This window comes from Zosterops lateralis, assembly GCF_965231275.1.
Source record: "Zosterops lateralis genome assembly, chromosome: 6".
Lineage (NCBI taxonomy): Eukaryota > Metazoa > Chordata > Aves > Passeriformes > Zosteropidae > Zosterops > Zosterops lateralis.
This window is the reverse complement of record NC_139761.1, coordinates 11,630,422-11,653,725: the sequence shown is the minus strand read 5'-3', so window position 1 is coordinate 11,653,725 and position 23,304 is coordinate 11,630,422. Positions and strand designations below refer to the sequence as shown.

General features: G+C 39.3%; 1 protein-coding gene across 2 annotated transcripts in view; it reads right to left on the bottom strand.

The window, feature by feature from the left end:
• BEGAIN (brain enriched guanylate kinase associated) overlaps positions 1–23,304 on the bottom strand; it is a gene marked incomplete at both ends in the record, with an annotated part of 154,820 nt that overhangs the window by 104,761 nt on the left and 26,755 nt on the right. For both annotated transcript variants that reach the window (XM_083862892.1, XM_083862891.1), the window contains one exon: positions 8,037–8,065. In XM_083862892.1, coding sequence (XP_083719018.1) covers positions 8,037–8,065 — 29 coding nt within the window. The remainder of the gene's footprint in view (positions 1–8,036; positions 8,066–23,304) is intronic.

The window sequence follows — 23,304 nt, the reverse complement described above, 5'->3', positions numbered from 1 at the left end:
AAAGTCACGTGCCACGCATTTAGTGCTACTTAAATGTAATTTCAAACACCTACATCTGTAGAACTTCTTAGCAGTAAGGCCAATTATGCAGATATATAGGCAATTTCTTTTTTTATCTGTAGACTACTTTGTACAGGTGAAGTACTGAATACTGTGTTAATTTGTGCAATACCTTGGTTAAGCCAGCAGCCCTGAGTTAAATAACAGAAGAAAGATTTAACACTTTTTAAACTAGAAAGCACAGAAAAGAGGAGTGCTGATTGCTTCTCTCTTCAAATTGCCTGCTGCAGGAATGAGCTCTTTGGGCTATGTCAAGGGAAAAAATTATGTAGCCATTCATTGTTCGGAATTCCAGTATAGTTCTTGGAATGCCTGAAAAAGAGAGCAGTTTCTTAAATGGATTCTTCTGTCTAAATGGCAGTTACAGCTAACAGAAACATAAAATGAGTTCATTTGCTTGACCTGATTTGTATAGAAGCTTCAGAGTTAAGACCCTTTGCCCTGACATGGATTTGAAACTGGTCTTGAACAGAAGGCAGCGATTTGGAGCTGCTGAGTCATGAGAGATTCTTGTGAGGATGAGGGTCTTTGTAGAACAGCAGTGACTCCCTGAAGAGCTCATTGGTTTCCAAAAAAGTTTCAAGCTCCTCTTTTCTATGACATCCTTCTCCTCTTTCTCCTTCTTTTGAAAATGGGAAAAATCAAGGCAAGGTGGTAAAAATTTGCATTTTGCTCTGAACAGCTGAAATGACATTTGTATAGTCAGGATGTCCTAGTATGCCATGCAAGTAAATCAGCCACTGCTTTGCCAACAACATGCTGCTCAAATACTGCTTGTCTCTTAGATGGAAGTCTGCTGCTTGAGTTGTGTGTATATGTTCACTTGAACACAACTTCTCAGTTTTGGTTTTGCTGACACAGTGGCAGTTGGGCAAGTTCAGGATGACAATTTGATTTTTCAATGATTTTCAGGACTTAAAAAAGCCATATATGAAGAAAGTCTTGCTATAAGGAACGACAGAGCTGCATGTGACATGGAGACCCTCACTTTTATCCCAGTGCAAACATTACTACAAACCAAGAAATGCGGGGTGACTCTGCACTGTTCATTGAGGTGGATCTTGTTTCTCCTGGAAGAGTTGAATAACAACAGTTGTGCAGTTCACACGAGCAGTAGAATGGTCACACACATGAGAGAAATCCGTCAAGGAGCTACAGGAACTTATGATCCTGCTGTTCTGCTGGAGGGCTCTGTATATTATACAATCCTCACATTCATGAATTATAAAAAACACGGTTCCACCTCACTATCTACTGTCTATTTTTCAGCACATTGTACTTCATGCTAAGCTGGCTTTAGGTCATCACTAAAACATAAAGACAATTCAGTCTTTTCAAATTTTTAATGTGAAAAGCTTAATAGTTTTGATATACTTCAGATGCTTTTGATTTTTAAAGAACACTGCATCAAGTGTGGTAATACAGTTTTTATTTGAATGCATTCTGTAGTCACTTGTGTGTAAATCAAGAATTGATTGGTAAATTAAATTGCCTAAGCCATGCCAGCAGCAGCAGAGCTGGAAATTGCAAAAAGCCTGTAATAAAGAGTTGCAGACAAGTTATCTCCTTTCTTTCATCAGTCTTTGAGCTGTAGCAGCATCAAGCATTCAAAATCTACTTGATTTCACCACAGAGCACACTCAAGTGCAGTTCACAAACTGTACTGTCCTTGAACCATCTGGGGTTCATAGCATGAAACCTCATATATTCTTCAGCTTATAAGATTGTTTTGTTACTGCTGCAGTGGCTGCCACTGTTTACTTTGCAAGTTTCTGCTTTCAGTGCTCAGCACATACCCCCCAGTAGCTTTGGTCAAAGTGTTTACATAAACTGAAGCCTAATAGCAATAAAGGGGATGGATCCAATTTTCCCACCTTTGGATTTCCTAGAATCATGGATAATTGTGACTTTGGAGCTTGAAGGGGGAGAACCCAACAACAACAAAAAAACCTGTTCTGTAAGTTCTGCTCCTTGTGATACAAAGTTCTGAACGTATTGCAAGCACTATACAAAATGGATTTTTCTTTCTTTTTTCCTTAATATTTGTCAAAATATTTATTTATTTTTCTTTCCTGAGAGCTCATGGCATTGCTCAGTGCTGCATTTTGCCTTGCAAGAAAGGGGTAGGCAGAACATTATTTGTAAGCTAGGCATCACTGAGGTCCAGCCTCTTCCCCATGACTCACTCCAGCTCCTGGCTGATGGCATGGCTCATCTACTCCTACCTACTTCCTTGGTCTCTTCAGATGTTTGCTCATCACCCACTTGTCCCTGCAGGCCACTTTACACAGCTCTACCTGGTTTCATTCAACTTGAATCTGTTCTGCCCTCTGTTTCTGTCATGTTTCTTGTTTGGTGGATGCTTTCGCTTCACTCAGTATTTATCTAGGACTAGAGGATGCTATAACACAACACTTGTTACATCCACTGATGGGGACAGTTCCCTGCATACTGACATCACTGCCTTTTAGATCATTCTTCCTGGCAGCAGACAGAAGCTCAGGGCACAGGATTGCAGGACAGCATAGCAGCAACACTCTTTCCTCAGCTGGAGTAGGGCTGGTTTGACTGACTAGCACAGAGAATAGTAATAGTGGAAATTAGGTGTGATAAGCTGCACAAGCATACTGTGCCTCTGACAGCACTAACAAAATTCTCAGAGGTGCTGGAATAGGTAGATCAGCATGGCTCTGTGCCTCAGCCAATCTAGTCCCAGGGATATAGCCCCCCTGGGGTCTGTGAATATATATCTGTGTGTCCATCGCTCCCATTGCTGTGTTTAACAACCACCAAACTCAAAACTGAGTGTAGTCTCAGGGGGAGAGAGAGACATGTGCTTTAGCTACAGTCACACCTTGGATGGCAGCATGAACAAACCAGATGTGCTGAAAACAGCACTGCAGGGCTGTCACTGCTGCTGGGACGGCCTGGCAGTTAAAAACATCTTGCAAAATAGAAGAAAAATGAAAACCTGTTTTACCTGTTTGAATATGTGTTAGGCAGATTTTTTTATCCTTTTCCTTTTCTTCTCCATCTTTCAAAATGCAACCAAAATTCACCCACCTTGATGACTTTTTACCATCACCTCTAATGACCCCAAACTCATGGCCCTTTCATGCTAGCATTTCCCTATGCTCTATTTCTTCCGAGCTTGCCCTGTTCCATCCCTTTCCCTGTGTCTGCAGCTGGGGTTTCACATCCCAGCATCAACTACAGCCTGAAGACACTGCTGAGCAGATGGTGGAGCTGCTTCTTGCACAGCCCTGCTGCTGTCCTGTGGCATTTTGCTTCTGTACAAGGCAGTGGCTCCCAGCATATCAGCTGTGGATGTGAAGACCAGACCTAGGGTAAAGTAAACCATGTTTGTTGGTTAATTTTCTGGGGGAGTTAAAAAATCCTCCCCTTGTGTTTAAGTATATGGTAAAAATAATGTAGATACAGGCTGAGAGAGGAATAAGGATAAGGTGGGGATGGCAGGAAATTGCAGCATGTTCATTAGCATATGAAGAGGGCTATATTTATACCAAGTGCAAGGAAGGCAGCATGATCAGGTGGGCATTTAGGAAGGTATTTACATTTCCAGCAAACCACGGCAGAGGCTTTTCTCTAGAACTGCATGTGCCTCTGATGTTCCTTTTGAAGAAACCAGTATTCCTTCCTTACCACAGATGAACTCAAACATGCTTGAGAAAAGTCCAAGTCTAAAAATTCAAGAGACTTGGATCAAGCTGCTGACTTACTACCAGCTGTGTGTGCAAAACAAACCACTTTGCTTTCATATGTTCTGAAACAAGGACTACAGTGAAATGAAGATGTTACCTCACAGGTTTCTTGAGGCATGGGTCACTTTTATCAGAGATCCCTGGGTAACTAGTAAAGTGACCCTACTGACACTACCTAAATAAAGTAATCCTCAGCTGAGGAATACCATGATTATATTGTAAAGTGGAAAGAAACTGTGAGCCTGGCAGTTGGTGATGGTCGTGATGTGTCCTGTTTTGTGTACTTTTAGATATACAGTTCAGCCTGTTGTGGATCTTGAAAGCTTAGAACTAAGAATATTGATTTATAGAGTTTCTGAATTGTCACTGAAATTTTAGGAGTGAATTAAATAAAAAAAAAGAAAAAGCTTTTATTGAACAATATCTGTCTCTTTAAGTGACATTTCCTGTGGAATGAGATACTCTTTAGTGTAAGGAACCCGAGAAGCTGGTCAATATTTGTGTATCAAGTATTTACAGATTTCTGTTTTGTCAAACCTTACATCATCCTCACTAGAAAGTTTAAATATTACAACCTATATTTCAAGCAGGATGGAATGGAAGCAAAGAAAAAGTTGTCAAGAGTCTGTACTGGAGTTGCAGTGGAACTGGTCTTTCATTTGCACATCTAACCATTCTATGGGTTCAATCTGACTTAAAGGAGTAGTTTTCAGTGTACTGGCAAATTTTTATGCCAGCCACCACAGATCTACAAGGCCTCAGGCTTGGAAGGATTGTGCTTCTCTTGCACCAAAGATAGCACACTGCTGAGTCAAAATAAGATAGTATAGGTATATTTGAAATTCACTTTTTTAACTAAGATTTTCAGTCCTTGTTTATAGACATGAAAAAGAATCAGATCCAAAAAACTGTATTTAAAAGGTTGGAATCAGGAGTAATTAATGCATAAAGTGACTCTATAACCATACACAGCCAACCTACATAAGTGCAGATCCTCGAGAGTTTTGTGATTAGTAGTTAGCCTTACTTCTGCCTAATATATTAGTACCTTGAGATGTAATGAACATTGTACTGCTAAGAATCATTTACAGTGAGTAAAATTCATTGCAAAAACTGATTCTTTTCAGTCAAAGTTTTTAGCACAAAACTGCATGTTTCTACTTCTAGAGGAAGGTGTCCCTGTGTCAGGCTAAATACTGACAACCTCCCACCTCTGCTTCCTACTGCTCCTTCCACACATAACTCCTTCACAGCAAGCCCTTGCTGAAAAGGACAGCATGTGACATTGCAGGTCACAGCAGCTCCTTGGTCTGCAAGGAGAATTATTGCTGCGTTATGTGAGACGAATCACATTGTTCTGGACAGATTCTCAGTGAAGGAATGCAACAATAAGGCTTGTATTAGTTTGCACTATTGCTTGTGCTGCCTGGCTCAATGAATTTTATGGCTGAACAAAAAGCACGAGCCATCAGTGGATCAATTTTTCAGGCTCCTGCATTCAACCCTCTCTCTGAATAGGCCTGGCTACCTCAGTCCTTGAGGATGCTCTAGATGGAACCCCATTCTCCTGGGCTGGGGAATGAACAAAGCTCACACAAAGACTTGGAGAGCTGCCTTCATAAAAGGTTTGGCCCTGTGAGCTCCCAAGGATTGTCACTTGTTCTTCTTATTTAGAAAACTTTCTTCTCCTAAAGAGCATTATGGAATGCAAACCTCTATTACCCCAACCCTGAGCATTTTCAACCTGGCTTCACTGTCCTGTGGTTATGCACCTTGCTCCTGCTGTCCTGTTTGTTTCCCTTTTGGTCATTACAGAACCCTTTTCTCCTCCCTCTGTTGCAGGAGCCTTGCACCCTCTGTGCACCCCAGCTCCATGCTCTAGTCCTTGGCCAGCACCATCCCAGGTGATGTGGAATGGCATCTCCTCAGCTGGTAGCAAAAAAAGAGTTGGGGAAGGAGCTGGGCACAGGAGATAGGGCAGAACACTATGAAGTGTCATGTGGGAATGGCTTTTCCATGCTACACTGGTTTCTGCATATAACAAAAAAATATCTCTTTACTCCCAGCCTGCCATTTTCCTCACTTTTCTTTCTTTCTTCTCCTAGCTTCAGGTTATCTCTCTTCATGACCTCTCTGAAGCCACTGTGATTAAAAAACACAGTAATTTGCTTTTTTAACTGAGTACCACACTTTGATAAGTTTAGAAAAAAATCTAATTCCTACCAGGCTGTGAGTTTACCAACTATTTCAGATAACAACTCCAGATAGTTTTCGTAAACTGCCAAGGATTCTGTCTGTTTGCATCCAAGAGAGTGACCATTGACAGGGAGCCTGGAAAATTTTGGGACAGAGCAGTGCAGCTCCTGCACTGGGTCCTGCTGGAGTTTCCTAGCCTGGTTTGCTTTTTGGATAGGAGCACAGGGAACTCTGGAACTGGCCTTGCAGCTGCTGGGATGATGGGGACAAACCTCAGCCAGAATCAACCTTTGCACACAAGAATTTTTAACAGAAAATTTCTTTAACAAACTTCTGAGAGAGCCTGACCCTTCTCCTTGTGGAGTTAATAGTGAAGCTCCTACTTAATTTCAGTAGGGCAGGTGTGTAGTACCCAGGGAATACTGAGGTAAAGACTGGCAAGCCTGACAGCTGCAAAATCGTGGTGTTTGGAAAATGGAACTTTATGAATGCTTATTCTCATCACAGAAAATTCTTTCCTTTTTTCACTACATTCTGCTCATTCTCCTGGGCTCTGCAGCCCATTGTTGCAAAAGAGGCAAGACTAAAAGCAGAGGCCAAGGTATGCTCAAGAAAGCATTACAAGAATTAGATTGCATTTGTGCACACATGCTTATCAAGCAAACATGTAAAAATGCAGCCACTTGCATCTTCTAAGAGAGTCATTCATGACAGAAGTGTGCATACACTATAGGTGATTGCTTGGAATTTTTATTAGACACCAGTCCATGTACTGAAGTACTTTCTCAGAGATTACTCAGGAAAAACTCACAGCTTTAACCTTATAGTGCTCAAATACATGAAAGTCCATCATGCATTGAACAGTGTTTTTCTTTCAGCACAAAAGTTACAATACTTCTGTTGTCATGAACCTCTATGAAAGTGTATAAGTTGAGTGCTTTAAAATTGCATTCTTAGTAACTTTTGGACATAGAGCTTCAAGTCCACTGTAAGAGACTTAACCTCCTTTGCCTCAAAAGAAAAACAGGAATCTGTTTCCAGCCCAGAATTCATTAAACACTTGATCAGATTTCTCTTTTACATTTACCATTTCTTCCCCAGCTATTTCTAGAATTTTAGAACTTTTCTGCTTTTCTAATTACTCAGGATAGCCATTCCAAAATGAAGGAATCTAAAAAGTTGTTCTTGGACAACAGTTGTCACTAACTGGAATTACCAGGTTCAGAGAAGGAATTTAGGCTTGTCCATTAAACCAGGTAAGATCATGGCCAATGTATTTGATTATGAAAAGAAGTTCCATAAAGTATTTAAAGGGCAGTAAAAAGTTCATCTCTTACACATCACTTTGATAATGTGTTAGTAGACAAGGTTTTACTAGATTTTAATTCATTTATTAAAAAGGGCTAGAATGCTTTCTTCTTTCTTTTTCTTTCTCAACAACATACACGAAAGCAATATCCCACAAAGCAGACTTGCACTAGGACATGAGATGGAAAACTTATAAAACCCATCTCCTTTTGCTTGAAGCAGAGAGATGTTCTGAGAAACTGGTACAGTATGACAACATTTTAAACACAGAGGAGACGAGATTTATCTGGCTGGTATACGATATAAAACAAAAATCGAACACCAATGTTACAGTGCTATATTGAAACAAACCACATTAATTAGATGCTTTGAAGTCAAGCCTATATTTTCTTCAGCTTTTTCATGAATTATTGATCCACTTTCCTCATTAAATGGAATGGCAGGCTCTTGCAGTAAATGGACAAGTGGCTACAACATTTATATAATCCAATATGCTCTGCATCTGGCAATAAAACATGTTTGTGTGTAAAACATGCTTTCTCAATTGACATCCCTTGCAAAATAGATTTACTAGAACAACCACATTTCTTTTCTTTTGTCTCTAAAGCACAGCTTGCCTTGCATCATCATGCAATCCAGCATTCTACTCTGATTGTATTAAGCAAAATATTTTCCAAGAGCCTGTATTGTGCATTGTACAACAGAACATTTCTTCTCTATAATGAGATGTAAATAAACTGTCTCACTTACCTTATTTTCTCCATTTCTGCCGCAGAGGCCTACAAGAAATCAAATAATAGGAGCAAGTGAATGAAAGAAAACATTCACTCTGCAGATCTATGCATAGTTAAGGCTTTCCGAATGCTTCTCGACAAGTGGCTACAGAGCGGCGGCGGGCGAGCCCCACATCTGCATCAGCCGAAAATCCCGGCGGCAGCTGGAGTGGGGAATGGAGCCGGGCGCGGTGGGAGCCCGCGGTACCCACGAGCCATGGGCACCGGAATGACTCAGTTGGAGCGCTGAGGCACAAAACGGGGAGGGGAAAATTAAAAAAAAAAAAAAAAAAAAAAAAAAAAAAAAAAAAAAAAACCAAGCAGCAGCAAGTAACAGGTTACTGAGCCTCCTGGGTTTCCCAGGGAAAGTTGAATTGCCGTGCTGCCCTGTGTGCGGTGGGCATGGCAGCGGGCTGGGCTGCCGGGGATTGACAGGGACTTCATCACACGGGAATTCGGAGCTCAATTCATCATCTTTCGCGGAGCTCGACAGATGGAAGGACACGAGCTTGCCTCCTTAGTGGGAGTTTCGAGTAATCAAATTACTTTCCTCAAGTAACACACTATCCCGACAATTGGCGTCTCGATACAAGGAGGCGTCTGGTTAACCCTTGCGCTGCCGCTGCCCCGCCTGGAGCTGCCGGCGCCCCCCGCTCTGCCCCGCCGCGCTCCCGTTCACCCCCCGCCCGCGGACAGAGCGGCGCTCCCGCATCCCACTGACCCCGCACAGCCGTGGGTGGTCATGTCATTCCTCTGCCTGCCTTCCTTTCACCCTATGGATGCTGTAAATCCCTACTTCTACAGCGCCGAGAGTCGTTAATGTCTCCAGCAGTACTTATGTGCAAAGCATAGTCTCGTTAACCCTTTGGTTTCTTTTTTTTTTTTATCATTATCTCGTGCGGATCCCAAATAGCTGCTCTCATTTCATTTTAGCACAGCGCTGGCACGGAATCTCATCTGTTCTCCCAGTCCCTCTTTATTGTAACTAAGGAAGGAGCACTCAGAGCAATCCTGCAATCTCTGGAGCCAGATAAATAAATCTCAGCATCTCAGAATCTCTTATTTATACTGAAAGCATTGGCCATTAATCATAAGCACTTTAAACCTTATTGATTAATGGCTAACAATCATATTTGAGTATGAAATAAATTAAAGATTAAAAATAGAGAAATTTAAATTTAATCAGTTAACCAGCAGGACATTTGTCAAACTGCCTAATAAAACATCCCAAATGATAAATTGTTGGTTCCTCATCGGGTCACTTGTCTTCCCTTTCTCTCATTTACTTCTGATTTGCCCATTACAGAAGTTGTCAGTCAGGCTGGTATGCCTGACTTGCTGGTAATTTTTGATGACAAACATTAAGGATTTTAGCCATTCACCATAACTTGGTAGGCAGGAAGCCAGCTGCAGGAAAAGCCCTTAGTTTCTCAGTAACATCTGTAATACATGTTTACATGGTCCTTGTTATGTTGAAACCACAAGATTGTATGTGGAATCTTGAGATTAAAAATGTAACCTAAAAGCCTATAACTGCTTTCTCTAATTTATCTCTGCCCATTGAACCCTGCATATTCTGTAGTACACAGGAAATAGATTCAACATTGCTGATCAGAAGATGAACCACAGAGGTTTTCTCTCTCGGCACAAGAAGCTACTGGCAGAGCCATAGGCTTGTCAGCTTAGCTCTCCAGACATGAACTCCTCAACACGGCCCTGCTCATCACATTTCTTTAATTTTGGGGGAGGTGACATAGTTCTTTTGCAGGGCTACTCTATTTGTTTGCCTTGAACTCTGGGAGTGACTGTGAAGACATGGTACTTAGACTATTTGATTTCAGAACTTCTATTATGGCAATATCTGCAGACATAAAGAGAAGATACCTGGCCTTGCTTTTGCCTAGTGTTTTGGATACTGCTGCACTCATGGGGTCAGTGTGGGGGTTGCTTTGTGTGATTAAATCAAAGTATTGAGAAGAGGAGCTGTAGACTGATGTTTTGCTGATACTCATCTGTGAATGCAAGTGAGTCATTGGCTGCCAATCCTGACAGGAAATTAGTAGGGAGAAAAAAGCACAGTAAATGCCTAACACAAATTCAAACAAGAAAACTAAACCAAGGTGCAATTACTTTTTTTTTTTTTTTTCTTTCCTGGTAGGACTGGGGTTTTACCTCCTAAATATAAAAGCTCTTTGTTCCATGTAATAGGGCCAATTTTCCTTTGGACCACTGAGGATGTTCTACCTCTGCCTTTCCCTGGCAGGTTGTGCAGTGAAGAGATGTCTCCTCTCTGACGTGGAAGCTGTGGGTTCAGATCAATCCTCCTCAAGGAGGATGCTGTGCCCAGGTCAGGGGCCTCTCTGGGCTGCAGCACTGCAATGCTCTATTATGTCTTTTGATGGAGATCCACTTCCAGTAAATAACAGGAGCACAGGACAGGACTAAAGTCTGTCTTCAGCAGATTGCCCTAGCTTTCAGCTAGGGAATCAAATGAGTACATAGATGCCAGAAACAGTGGGAAAAAAAATTACAGGAGTATCTCCAGAAACATGGCTTTCATCCCAAGCAGTTTATTTTCTCAGATAGCTGTGTCTTTCAGAAAGGCAAATTTTTATCCCCTTTTTCCCTTTTTCTTCTCCTTCTTCCATTTCTTCCTCTTCTCCATATTTAATTTTTTTTTTCATTTTCCCCCCAAAAAACCTTAGCAACTCACAACTATTTTAAAAGTATCTTGTTTTATGAAACAGCTTTGTAATTACAAGGTGACATTTCTACTAAGGCAAAATTGCTGGTCCTAGCCAGATCCCTGCCATTGATTTAGGCTGTGGAAGCTTAGAGGTTGCATCATCCTCCCACTGCTGTCCATGAAGGCTCCTATCAGAAATGTCTCACTAAATTGATTTATAAATATATTTTAAACAGCTCTGAATTGGAGACTTTAAGGACAAATCTTGTCCTTAAAGTCTAATGGGACCTATTTCAAGCAGATAGACCAAAGTTAAGGTTGGTGCAAGAATGTCCTTAATGATAAGTCATCCATAAATTGTTGCTTGCTAGTGTGTTGGTTCATTTCAAGTGATTCTTGATGTTTTAACTGAGAAGTGATTGAAGCTGAGTGATTTTTTAAATTAATATTTTAAATTAAGATCAGTAATTACCTTTAATTATAAAAATATCAGATGTGATTTATTTACATGATTTTTTAAAAACAATATCAACGCAGTATGACTAAAATAACAATTTTCACTTTTAATAAAAAGTTTGGTCTGAGTAACTCAATAGGCTACATTTCTATATGCAGTCTCTACTTAAAATACTGAGAAAGGTTTGAATATTTTAATTTTTACAGAACATACTTTATGTGGCAACTCTGCCTGGAAGCACTTTTGGGCAGTGCCTAATAATATTGATAGAGACCTGATTTTTTTCCAAGTGATTGAGGGAAGCAAGTGTGATACACTGGTCAACTACCAAGACTCACCTTTTTTGGATGTGTTAAACATTTCAAAGTCCATTTTGGGGCAGATATTAAAAAAAGAATCAGTTACTTTATTATTATTATTATTATTATTATTATAATACCCTGCTTCTTACTTATTCTAGATTGCAAGGTGACATTCCTTGATATCCTTTGAGAACAAAGTCATTTGCTGGCTTGAATGAAAGCATGGATGCTGTTAATGGAAACCCCAGAAAATTTTACTGTGCTTTTTTCCCTCTTTAGGATATGATTATTGCCTTTTAGATAGCACAACCACCTCTGGGTTGTTTTCAAGTTAGCAGAGTGAATAAAGGATATTGTGATCCTCTAATTTTTTCTCTTTCCATGTTTCATTAATAAGTCAAAGAAGCTCAAGACAATGGCAGCATATTTTTGTTCATTGACATAAAGCTCAGTATAGTGATCCAGTTGTTTGGGTTTTTCATGTGATCAGTGTCTATAGTATTGATTATTGAACCTAAACATTTTTTAATGAAAAAGTCATGCTGATGGTCTATCATTCTATTCAGTTCACATTGTGTTTATATTTTATTTCATTTATGATCCCTTTTGAGGAATAGTCAATCATGAGATTTCAGATCTTGTGGTTGTCTAATGAAATTTCTTTCCTCTTAAACCTTGAGGTTAATTTTTATTCTTCTACATCTGCCCAATGTGCATGTGAAAAGAAGAGGTACCCTGGAGGTGAATTTTTCATTTTACTTATTATCTTTTTTTTTTTTTCTTGGAAAAAAGCTGTTTCATTTTAGAGGGAAGGACTGGACCTGGAGTCTGGCTCAGTCCTCACCAAGTCTTCCCACTGTGTTCACTGACATTGGAGTCCCACGTTGGCTTGTTGCTACCAAAGGTACCAGAAAATAAAGAGTAGCAGGAAGTTACTCCACTCATTTATTCTGACTGTTTACACAGACTTGTTTATTATTGTGGAAGTTACTTTTATTTCTTTGTTGAGGAAAGCTGTCAATGAGAGCTCATTCACAACTAAAGTTGTCTGGACTTCTGGCATATTTGTAAACTGCCACATATTTTCAAGCCAACTATATTATTTCAACATTCTTTTGTGCTCCCCCTTGTAGTAAAGTGTTATTGATAGAAACCACTGTGGTCCATTTTCCTTTCTTCTCCTACAGAGGACAAGAGTTAAAGATTTGATTTAATAAAAATTACAGTCTACATAATTTGATAGGATCAATCTTTAATTAGATGTTGATCAATTTTTAGAGATTTCTTTTATTGACTTTAAAGTACCACTCAGGCAATGCCCAAAGAAAGACTAAAAATTAATCTATAGAAAGTTTAAAAGAGCTGAAGGAAGTATCCATTTGAATTTGGTTGTATTAAATGTATCTGATAGATGTTTACAAAAAGAACCATCTTTCTGTAAAACTCTTGCCTGAAATTTTCATGGAGATCTACAGAAAATTGATTCCAAGTCTCCACAGTTGCCACTGTAATAGGTATTTTGCTCAGAAAGCATGTGCTCCTGCCACACCTCCACACCATGGGCCATCAAACACCTCCACTATGCTCAGACCAGCTGAAGATAGTTCATATATAAAAGATGAAGAGATTTTACGCTGAGGGAAGAAGGCAGAAGCTGCCAAGAATAACAGCCTTTATCCTTTCCAAACTATTTAACTTGTTGGAGCCACTGAAATGAAAAACATTTTCTCTTGTGAAGAGGCACATCACACATATTAGAAAGAATGGGAGGGCTCCATTAAGCTGTGGTGGGTTTTCATGTTGGACATGAGGAAAAGCATTTGTCAACCAGTTTAGACTTACCAAACACAAGTAAGCCATAACAAATCTCTCAACACCACCAAGAGCAGCACTGCACTTTCCCAGCATTCCCTCCCCTTCTGGGACCAACTTCTGATGTTTCTTGGGGCAAAAGAAGAAATCCTCCACAGCAACACTAAGTTAAAAATGAAAACTCAGATTTTTGGGACTAACTGCACACGGTAAAAATATGGTAAAAATGGACTTAAGTCAGTAAACAAAAAGATAAATTGTCTTTTTAATTCTAAGGGCAGATGACTGAGTTCAACACCCAGAATTTTTACACTGCACCAGAACACCAGTAGTCTGTCATGCAATGTCCATAAGGCTGCAGGGATCCATCCTGAAACAGTTAGATTTCTTTCCACCTTGTTTTTCCTGAACACTACTAAATTGATTGAAATCAGAAGGTGATTTTAACCATGCTAAATTTTGTATGACCAGTTCTCTCTTTGATCTTGTACCAATTTTATGTTTAAAGCTTATTACTCCCACCTTATTTTTACATTCCCATACACATTTATGAAGGGATGTAGAGATGTAGGGATTTTCTGAGAAGGAAAACAAGACGTGATTCTCTTACTGCTCTCAGAAGATTGTACTCCTTTCCTTCAGTCATTTCAATATTCCTTCTCAGGATCTGTTCCAAATTCCCTTAAATCCAATTTGAAAATTGGTGATCAGAATATACATCATGTACAAAGCACCTTGGCAGTACCAAGTACGGTATATGTATGCTTCAGTGACTCTAAAGAAAATATATCTGCAGTGCATGTTAGGCTTGTCTCAGATTTCTTGTGGTTCTCTCTCACTGGAGGCTCAGAGATGTTTTACAGTCTAACAACACACCTGGATCTCTGTTTCTCTGCTTCTGACAAATGATGAGCTCCACAAAATAAAGTCTTGATGTGGGTATGCTGTGCTAAAATTCCATTATTCTGCTTATAAATAAACCAGTTCTTAAATGAGCTTCCTAATTATTGTCAATACCTCAAAATACCTTTATTATTTAGGCAAACCTGTTTATTGGCTCAAAGTCACTAACAAGTATTTGCAACAAAATGTGTCCAAAATCTTCTTTGAAAGTTCCAATAATCCCTTTCCAACATGACAGATTTCCATTTTTAACATTTACATAGGCTTCTCATTCAGATTAATCATCTTGAATTACTCTCAATTTTATAAGTTTTAGACAGTAATTCTCAACTGAGCACTTTATGAGATACTTTGTGCAAATCTAGATAGATCATGGCTTGTTCCCTGAGTATGAAATTGCTTCTCTTAACAAAAAGTTACTTTTGCAAAAGCTGTCATGTTTTATGCCACCTCTCCTCATCCTTGATTTCTCAGCTTGCTTGACCATGAAGCCTTCGCTTCGCTTCATGTTACATTTTCCCTTCACCACTTAAGATATATTTGTACCACTGCACACAGAGAAAAGCTTTGCTTCTGAGCTGGCCTATTCAAGTGTCAGTTGAGCAAGATTTTGGGCTGGGGATTACTGCAGGATCCCTAACATCAGCACAGTGAATACTAATCGTCTGAATCTGCCTAAATTATGATGGTTTCTGTTAAACCTTCCTCATCCTTCCTCAGACATCCTCCAATTATTCCCTGTTCCTTATCATTCATACTGAAAGACAAGGGAGAGAATCTCTTTAATAACTGGACAACCCCTAAGTTATTCTGAACTTCTGCCTGACCTTCAATATATACTAGGTCTTCCTCCTTCTTTTGTTTTGTTTCTCTGTTTGTATGGCTGAAGACATTTGCAGCACTAGTGTTCTAAAAATCATTAGCAAGTCTGACCTCACTGATTTTTTGTCTGAAACAGACTGAAGAATATTCATAACAGAAATAAGATAAAAAAGAAACGCTGGGAATTTTTCTCACAACACACATTTAAATTCTCCACGACACATCCTGCATGTGTGAACATGTATCAAACAACATATTAAATTGAAACTGTAACCTACAGGCTTCTCTTTTGCATGGTTGAGAAAACATAGCATTCTCAAGCTGTTTTATTTCCTAATATTTTAGAATCTTTGGTTTGCTTCCTTGGTTTCTTTTTCACTTTGTAAAGTCTCAAATCCACATTACCAACAGGGGTAAATTAGCAGAGCTCCACTGAAGTGAAGTCTTGCTGGTTTATATCACTAGAGGTTCTGATTTTAAATGGCTGTTTCAATGAGTCAAGCTGATTTCTGTCATACCCAGTACCCCCAAGTAGCATAAATGCTGTAGTTTCTCTCAAAAAATGGTCCCAAAACAACCTATACCTCTTTTCCATGTCACAGGGCAAACCATCCAGTGAAACCTGAACAAAGACCATTGAAAACAGGGGGCTTCCTGTCTTAAAATGATAGTTCAGACTCTACCTAAATCATTCACTATATTTTTGCTCAGTTAGATTATTTGAACCTATGTCTGTAACTACTGTGATTAAATGCTTGGGTTTTATGTAAACAGTCCTTGTAGTCATCAGCAGAGGTGAGGATCCATAGTGCTAGGAGCTGTATAAACTCTTCAAATGAAAAGGAAATGTTCCCAGATGACCTGACCAACTAAAATAGGGGCAGATGTGTACAGTATTTTTGTTTCCTGAATGATGCAATGACACAGCAGCACTTGTGACAATGGATTGATGAACTGTTTTCTTTAGAGCTGTTCATCATTCTATGATGCTGTAACATTACAAAAGGTTAAAACTGTGAGGTGAAGCCACACTGATTGCCCAACCAATCCTCTACACTTCAGTTCCATCCAGTGTGACCCCACTAGTGACAAGGTAGCTGTAAATACTGTGAGACTGTGGAGACAGAGGAAAATGCAATCTAGTTGACTAAATGGACTCTATGTCTCCTAAACTAATATATGACACTAGTAACTGCACATTGCCAGTACCCATATGTGGCTGTCTGTAATACAGACTGTGGTAACTGCGATTATAGACATGATATTGGAGCATTTAGCTACAGCAGTTGTCATTTTAAAAACTCCTGTTTGTCAATAGATAATATAAAGGTTATCTGAGACAGTCAGGAGTGACTGCAATATCCTGGTGCACTGACCCCTGACTGGGTAGGTGTGGATTTATACTGGTGGGACAAAGCTTGGGTTATCATGACCCAGGATGGCACATGAATTCTAACATAGCTGCTCCTATGAACTTCTGTGCTTGCATCTTTGTGTCTCTGCATATGTCCCTACAGAGTGAGGATGTTTTGTTCATAAATTTTGAGGATGAGAAGTGGGAGAGAGAGATGGGGGGGGGGGAGCAGAACTGCAAAATCCATACATCCTACACTTGTAGAACTGTTATAAAACATGCATTTTATGCTCTAAGTGCATCTATACCTGTCTAGATGATAAATCATATGGGGACCTGTTAAACAAAATTTCACCTTTAATTCTTGTGGTCCCTAGTTTTGTGCCCTGTGTTCAGAACCACCCCTAAGGGAAAGGTTCAGCAGAAGGCAACCAGAATCCTAAGACAGTCAAAAAACTCCCTAGCAAAACCAAGATTGCAATGAATAAAGATATTTGTCTTCAAACAGGGTAAAGATGACTGTAAATCTGCCATTTTTCGTGTTCGGTGTGGATTAAATAGGAAATAATGCATTCAAAGTGAAGATAAAAAATGTAGAGAAAGTGTTAGTGGTATTATTTTAATCACAGAAATAGTTATGTACTTTGGAGATTTCCCATATTACCTGTGGTATGTTCCATAAAGATTGGAAGGATTTACATACAACTTCCCTTCCTTGGGGCAGGAGGACAGATTAGACACCTATTATGGTCTTCCTGACTCTTTTGAGTCCATGAACAAAGGACAATATAAATCAGGGCAAATATTTCTTGCAACAAACAGAATTTTCTCTCTGCTTTACTGCCTTCAACACGAGTCAATTCCCAAGGCACAACTGCTCTCTGGGGCCTGTACACTGGAGTCTTGAGCAGATTTCCTAAAAGTAGGACATTTGGATTCATGACTTTTGTCACTTGTGAACTTGTCTATGGACAGAGAAGAGTAAACTAAATCAGGTGCATCAATATACCCAGGCAATATCACAGATACTTCCTTCAAAAGAAAGGCAAACTTCAAAGCTTTCACTTCTCCTGTCACAACACTGGTGGAAAACAGTATCTGTTTATTGATTCACCTTATTTTTCATCCTACTTCCAACCAACTGGAGTAGGGCTTCAAAGTCATACCAGTGGTGCTGCATCTATTTCTGGAACAAAAGTAATTCCAGAGAATAAAAAGCCATGGCCTGTGATAGATCATTTGGATTTTGCCTGTAATTGTTTAAGAGAACTTTACTTAAGCAATAAAAGAATGAGGCCAGAGAATAATGCTAGGGAGATCTTTGATCTTCCTCCTTCAAACCAGTCTCTCCACCAAAGGAATAGGAACTTCCCAAAAGATAAAAAAACCTCCCCAAACCCAGAGCAGACTAGAAGGGAATTAGGATGTTACTGGAATGAAATGAACTTGCTCTAGTCACAACTTTGACTTATGTGCCAGGAAAGTATAAATATGGGGAAGCAAAGAACAGATCATATTCCTAGAAGTGCTGTTCGTTGATGCTGCTTTTCTTTTTATGCCAGTGCAAAACCTCCCTCTTATATCAGTTGCCTTAGGGTACATGCAAATTATGCATCTGTAAAACAGGCATATCTCAGGCCTTCTTTGTTAAACTGTAGTGTCTTCTGCTATCCACGTGGAGGTCAAAAGATGAAGAGCAATCATATATTAGGAATATATTCCTAATATTCCTAATTGATTCCTAATATATATCTATATAGTATTGTGAATGTATTTATATGGACAACTCACTTAGACTCTTAATTACTCTGCTAGGTAAGATAGGGATTAGAGGAGTATCTCTAAGCTTTAAAGAAAACTTGAGTTTCTTAAGGGAGTCCCAAGGCCAGGCACTGATGTTAAAAGGCAGAAGAAATTTGAACTTTATCTTTCCAAGTTTTTAACTAATTTGCTAAGTACTTCATCTGTCTCTTTACTACTTTCTAGGCAGGGCATGAAAGTAAGAAAAGCTCCTTTTTCCAGCTTCCCTCTGCACTCCTGCATGAGCTACCCAGATCTTAACTCCAATATTGTCTAGGAAATATTTCCTAAGCTGCAGTGATTTTTGTTTCTGCGGAGCCACAATATTACTGGTGTGTGTCACCATTGCTGAGTCCACTGGTGTCATTGTAATAATTTGAAGTGTAATATAAGGTGACTTCTATGCTGGACTTGGATGGTATCTTAATTGCTACAGGGTCATCAAAGGTCTTTTTATTTTCACTGCACTGTGCATTAGCATTCTTCTCACGGGTTCTTTTCTGGGAGTTTAAAGAAGTCTGTTCTTACTCCTACACAAAACGTGGAGTTGCTAGGCTTTACTGTGGAGACATTAAATCTGACTCTGGAGATTCCTTTGTGGAAAAGGAAGCTGCATTGTTAAAATTACATCTGGCTTTTGCACGTGTCACATTTCACGGCAGCACTGAGCCTGTATTATCTAGTGGCTTTGCCTGCAGTCTTTCTTCACACAGTGCTATTTTTAGATTTTCATGCTGTTGGAATTCAATAGTCTAGTTGTCAAGGCAAGAACGAGAAGATAGTTAAGGTTGAATTTGTCAATGATTCAGCCATGTTCATTGCTACTATTACTATATAATCTTACCATAGTGGGGGACAAATACCACATTTAGAACATGTAATTGCATGGAACTGACAGGTTTTAGATTGAAATTATAAAGTACTTAAATATAATTACAATCCAGATTTGAATTATTACAGAGTAAGTAGAAGATTATCAGAAGACTCTGGAGGAAGCTGTAGTTTTTCTGAAAGGAATGACAGTCACCCACACTGTGACTTCAACTAACATTTTACCCTCTGTCCTCTCTCCTGCCCCTTTTTTCCCTATGGGCACTTTCTTTCATATACACTTACGGATACACAAATGAGGAAGAGTTTGGCCACGGTGTTAGATGAGGACAGTGAAGGATCAGATCAGAATTATTCTGTCCTGCTGCATGAGAAGAAATGAAGGCATTTGCAGTTAAATAGAATCAGGATTAAAATCCATAAAGAGGATGGCTCCAGTCACCTACAGATTGGGGTTTAATACTGTGATTTTACATTAAATAACTGAAAAGCCATGAATGAGAAAATAGACATTATTCTTCATAGGTGAATACCTTTGTAGCATATACCTATTTAAACCATACTAAAGGCAGTGATCCAGTAGAGCATAAAACCGACATAGAGCTCTGATCATAAGTGTTATTTCATTGAAAATAGCATGCTCTTGTGCTTAGCAGAGCTCCTGGGTCATAAAGAATACAGAATTTTAAAGATCACCAAATTATAGACCTCAGTGATTTACTATTCTCTCTCAGTCACCTCAATAAAATTACTCTGATTTAGCAGATATGGTATATTTCCTTTAATTTAGTTAAAATTAGGAGATGGAGTCAATGTAAAAACTCCACTGTGGCACCTGAGATGTTTAGGTGCCAGGGAGACCTATGCACCTCTGTTGCTGTAGCTGTAACTTGGGGGTCCTGGAGGTGCAGGTGGTAAAGGAGGTGGTTTCAGGTCACTCAGGGTACAAATTGTTTGCCTGTAAGGCAATGGAAATGGTAGGGCTGGGGATGGCCAGACTCTCCCTCTGAACTGACTTAAATGAACTCAGCTCTTCCTATGCTGGCAAAAACTTGTCAGCACGCTGGAAACAAGTTCCTAGATATCAGACACCCAAGGTATTATTGATTAAAAAAGGATTTGAGGGTGCCATATTACAGATACAAGATAAATACCTACTTGGAGAAATCCAAGGACTCTTAAATTTTCCTGCTGTACAAAGTTTAGTTTAAATCACAATTTTTAGACAATAAGCCATAAACTTCAGTTGTTTGAGTGCTGTCTGGCAGGAAAACCTGATTATTGCCAGTTTGCTCTTTGCAGTGTGGAAGATTTGCAGGATGAAACAGCAGTCTCCTAGCAACCACAGATCCTCTAAAAAATCTTCTCTTTGATAGTTCTTAAAATATGTTAATGCCACTAGATATTGCAAAATAAAACATTGGGATCCACACCTAATGAAAGGAGGAATTTTGGTTTATATCTTCAGTCTAGAATAACAATGCACTAGTCAGCAACAGTTCTGACAGTGACTCAACCCAGTTTGGGTTGCTAACCATTTTTGTTTTGTTTAATTAGAGCTGCATTACTAAATCCCAGTAGTGCAAATGCTTATACTAATAATTGTGTGTATGAGTAGTCCCAGTGAACTTCATGTGACTATTTATGTGTTTAATTACTTGCTGGACTGAAGATTTACTGTCTGAATTTTAGTGGGTAATATTTTAAAAGAGTGCTCCTCTCTCTTCCCCTGGTTATCTACAGGCATCTTATTAGGAGATTATTCTCTGACAATTTTTTTTTATACACATGCTGAGAAATAGAGAATTTAAATCTTGAAAGCAAAGTTCAAAGCTCACATTCTTATGGGAGATTTTGATTCAGCAATTATCTTGTCCTCAGAGCATCTACAGAGCACCTCACCCTTCCAAAGTGCAGTAAATCTTTCAGGGTGAGGCCCTGAGAGCAGGAGAGAAATAAAAAAGGAGAAAGCATGTTAATCAATTCAAATGCCTACTACGAGGGACAGCTGCAGTGGTGTGCCAACAGACATCAAAAGGGCTACACAGATGTAAGCCAGCCCAGGATGCAAGACTCTGCATTTAATGTAGAGTCCCAAAGGATTTATTCATGCTGCTGCATTGCTATTTTTAATGAATGAAGCAGGAAGGACCGTAGTGCCAGGCAGAACTTATTGTAAGGGAGTGAAATTCCTATTTCTGAAAAATAAGGAGGAGAGTTCACAAATGGTTTTTGTCCCCCCCTCAACCATGCCTTTCTGAAGAGACAAAAGAATTAAACAAAGAACAAACTGTATGAAATAGCTTCTCAGGAATCTTGGAATTAGCAAAAATGTATCTTCCCATATGGAGCTGAGCTATAAAGAACACATGCATGCTAAGTCTCTGTAGGGCAGTTGAGACAGTTAGAAAACGTATAGCATTTCTCATCCATTTCTACTGATTATTGTTTAAGTGCTAGAGAATCTCATTAGTTTGGTCTTTATTATGTTTGTTTTAGAGGTTTCACTAAGAGGAAAAAGGATTTTACTTATTCCTCTTACAGGCAAAGGACAACTGACCATTTGTGGTCATAATATCTGCTTGGCTTATTTTAAAGTGAAAAAAGAGTTGATGGAACAGAAGTGAAACATTTGAGAGGCAGTGTCGTGTCTACCTCCTCCAGAGCAGCCCTGCCTGAGCTCTTGAGTGCAAGAAGAAGGGAACTTTCCTTCTGTTTAAAGCATTTCTATTTGTAGCACATTGAAAAGAGCTGCCACGAATTTCTATGCATGTAATCAGTAAGCAAAGCTGCAGCAAAGTGGAAGGGGATTCTTCAGGTAGTGAAGTTCTCTGTAACTGAGGACTGTGGCCTTTTGAGTAATTGTAAACAGGTATTTCTAGATCTTCTAGATTTCTTAACCAGCTGAGAAATATTGCAGATATTTTATTGTGTCCTTGTATGGAGCTCTGACATTCAGAATCTTTTTAGAAGTTACTGCAAAGGCAAAGAAATTTCTTTCTGTGAGTTCACTGGTGTGTGCTGCCTACAGACACAGCCACTCAGATGATTACTGCAATGGTCTGAAAGGAAAGCTTTTTACAAATTTTATTGAATTAAAAGTGAGATTATAAGCAAAAAATGAAAATTGTAAACAGGTCTAAAATGTTTCTCTGTTTTTATCCTACCCCTTAACTAGCAAAAAAATGATGAAGGAATTTCAGTACTGTAGAGAAATATCTTTTTTCTCTGTTCTACAAGACTTTGTTACTTTATGCCTACATCACTGTTTAGCATGATAGTAAAGCTTGTCTCCAAGTCTGATTTCTTGTTAAAAGGCAGACAGATTATGCAAATTATTCTCTTTTGTGACCCCATGTTATTTCTGAGCCACAGACCATATGTGAAGCAGTGCTATTGACCAAGGTCAATCAGACACCAATTCACATCCCAGGTGGCTGCTGTTGAGTCTGGAAAAAGGGACTGAAACATAAGGAGAGGCTATCAAAAGGCCATAGAGAGAAGAAGAATACAAAGGTATCAAATAATGACAGCCTACACCAGCAAACTTGTCATGTTGCACTAAATAAATTTGTAAGAGAAGTATTATTGCTTTAGAAATGTTTCTTCCAGTGCTTTGCTAGGTTAATGGTTTTCTGATGAATACCTGACAAAGAGGTGGGGAGCAGGGATTCTCACTTTTCCCAAATTGCAGAGACATTACAGAACTGTTCTCTTTCTCAGGAGGTCAACAGAAAGTCACTGAATACTGAGAGTTTGTAGAAGAAATGCTTTTAATATGGGCCAGGGAAGGTTCTCCCTTACCAAGTGTCAATGCAAGAGACTGAGCAGAGCTGCATCAAAGTGACTTCAGCCAGAGTGGTCCTCTTAATTATTTCAAAAATGCTTCTGGATAGATACAAGTGGAAAAAGAGTGGGAGTCCAAGAGGATTTTGCTCCACTGGCACTAGAACTGCTTTTTTGGGAGTGGGTTTTCTTTGACTATTGCTATGTCAAAGGGGCTGGGTATATTTTGAACTGTGTTATACCCATCACTGCTATAGGAGAATGGCAGGTTTGGGCATCAGAGAGACAAATGCATAGGGATGAACAAGAACAGTCACTTGCAAAGACTCGAGGATATTGCACAGGCTTGGAGAAACAAACATCTAAATGGAACCCTAATAAATTAATGAACAGTGCTTTATAAATAGTGTCACTGCATGCTGACTTTCCAGTCAAGGCTAAATGAAGACATAGTGACTTCTTTTAAGAAGTCAGCTAAAAAGGGAGATTGTG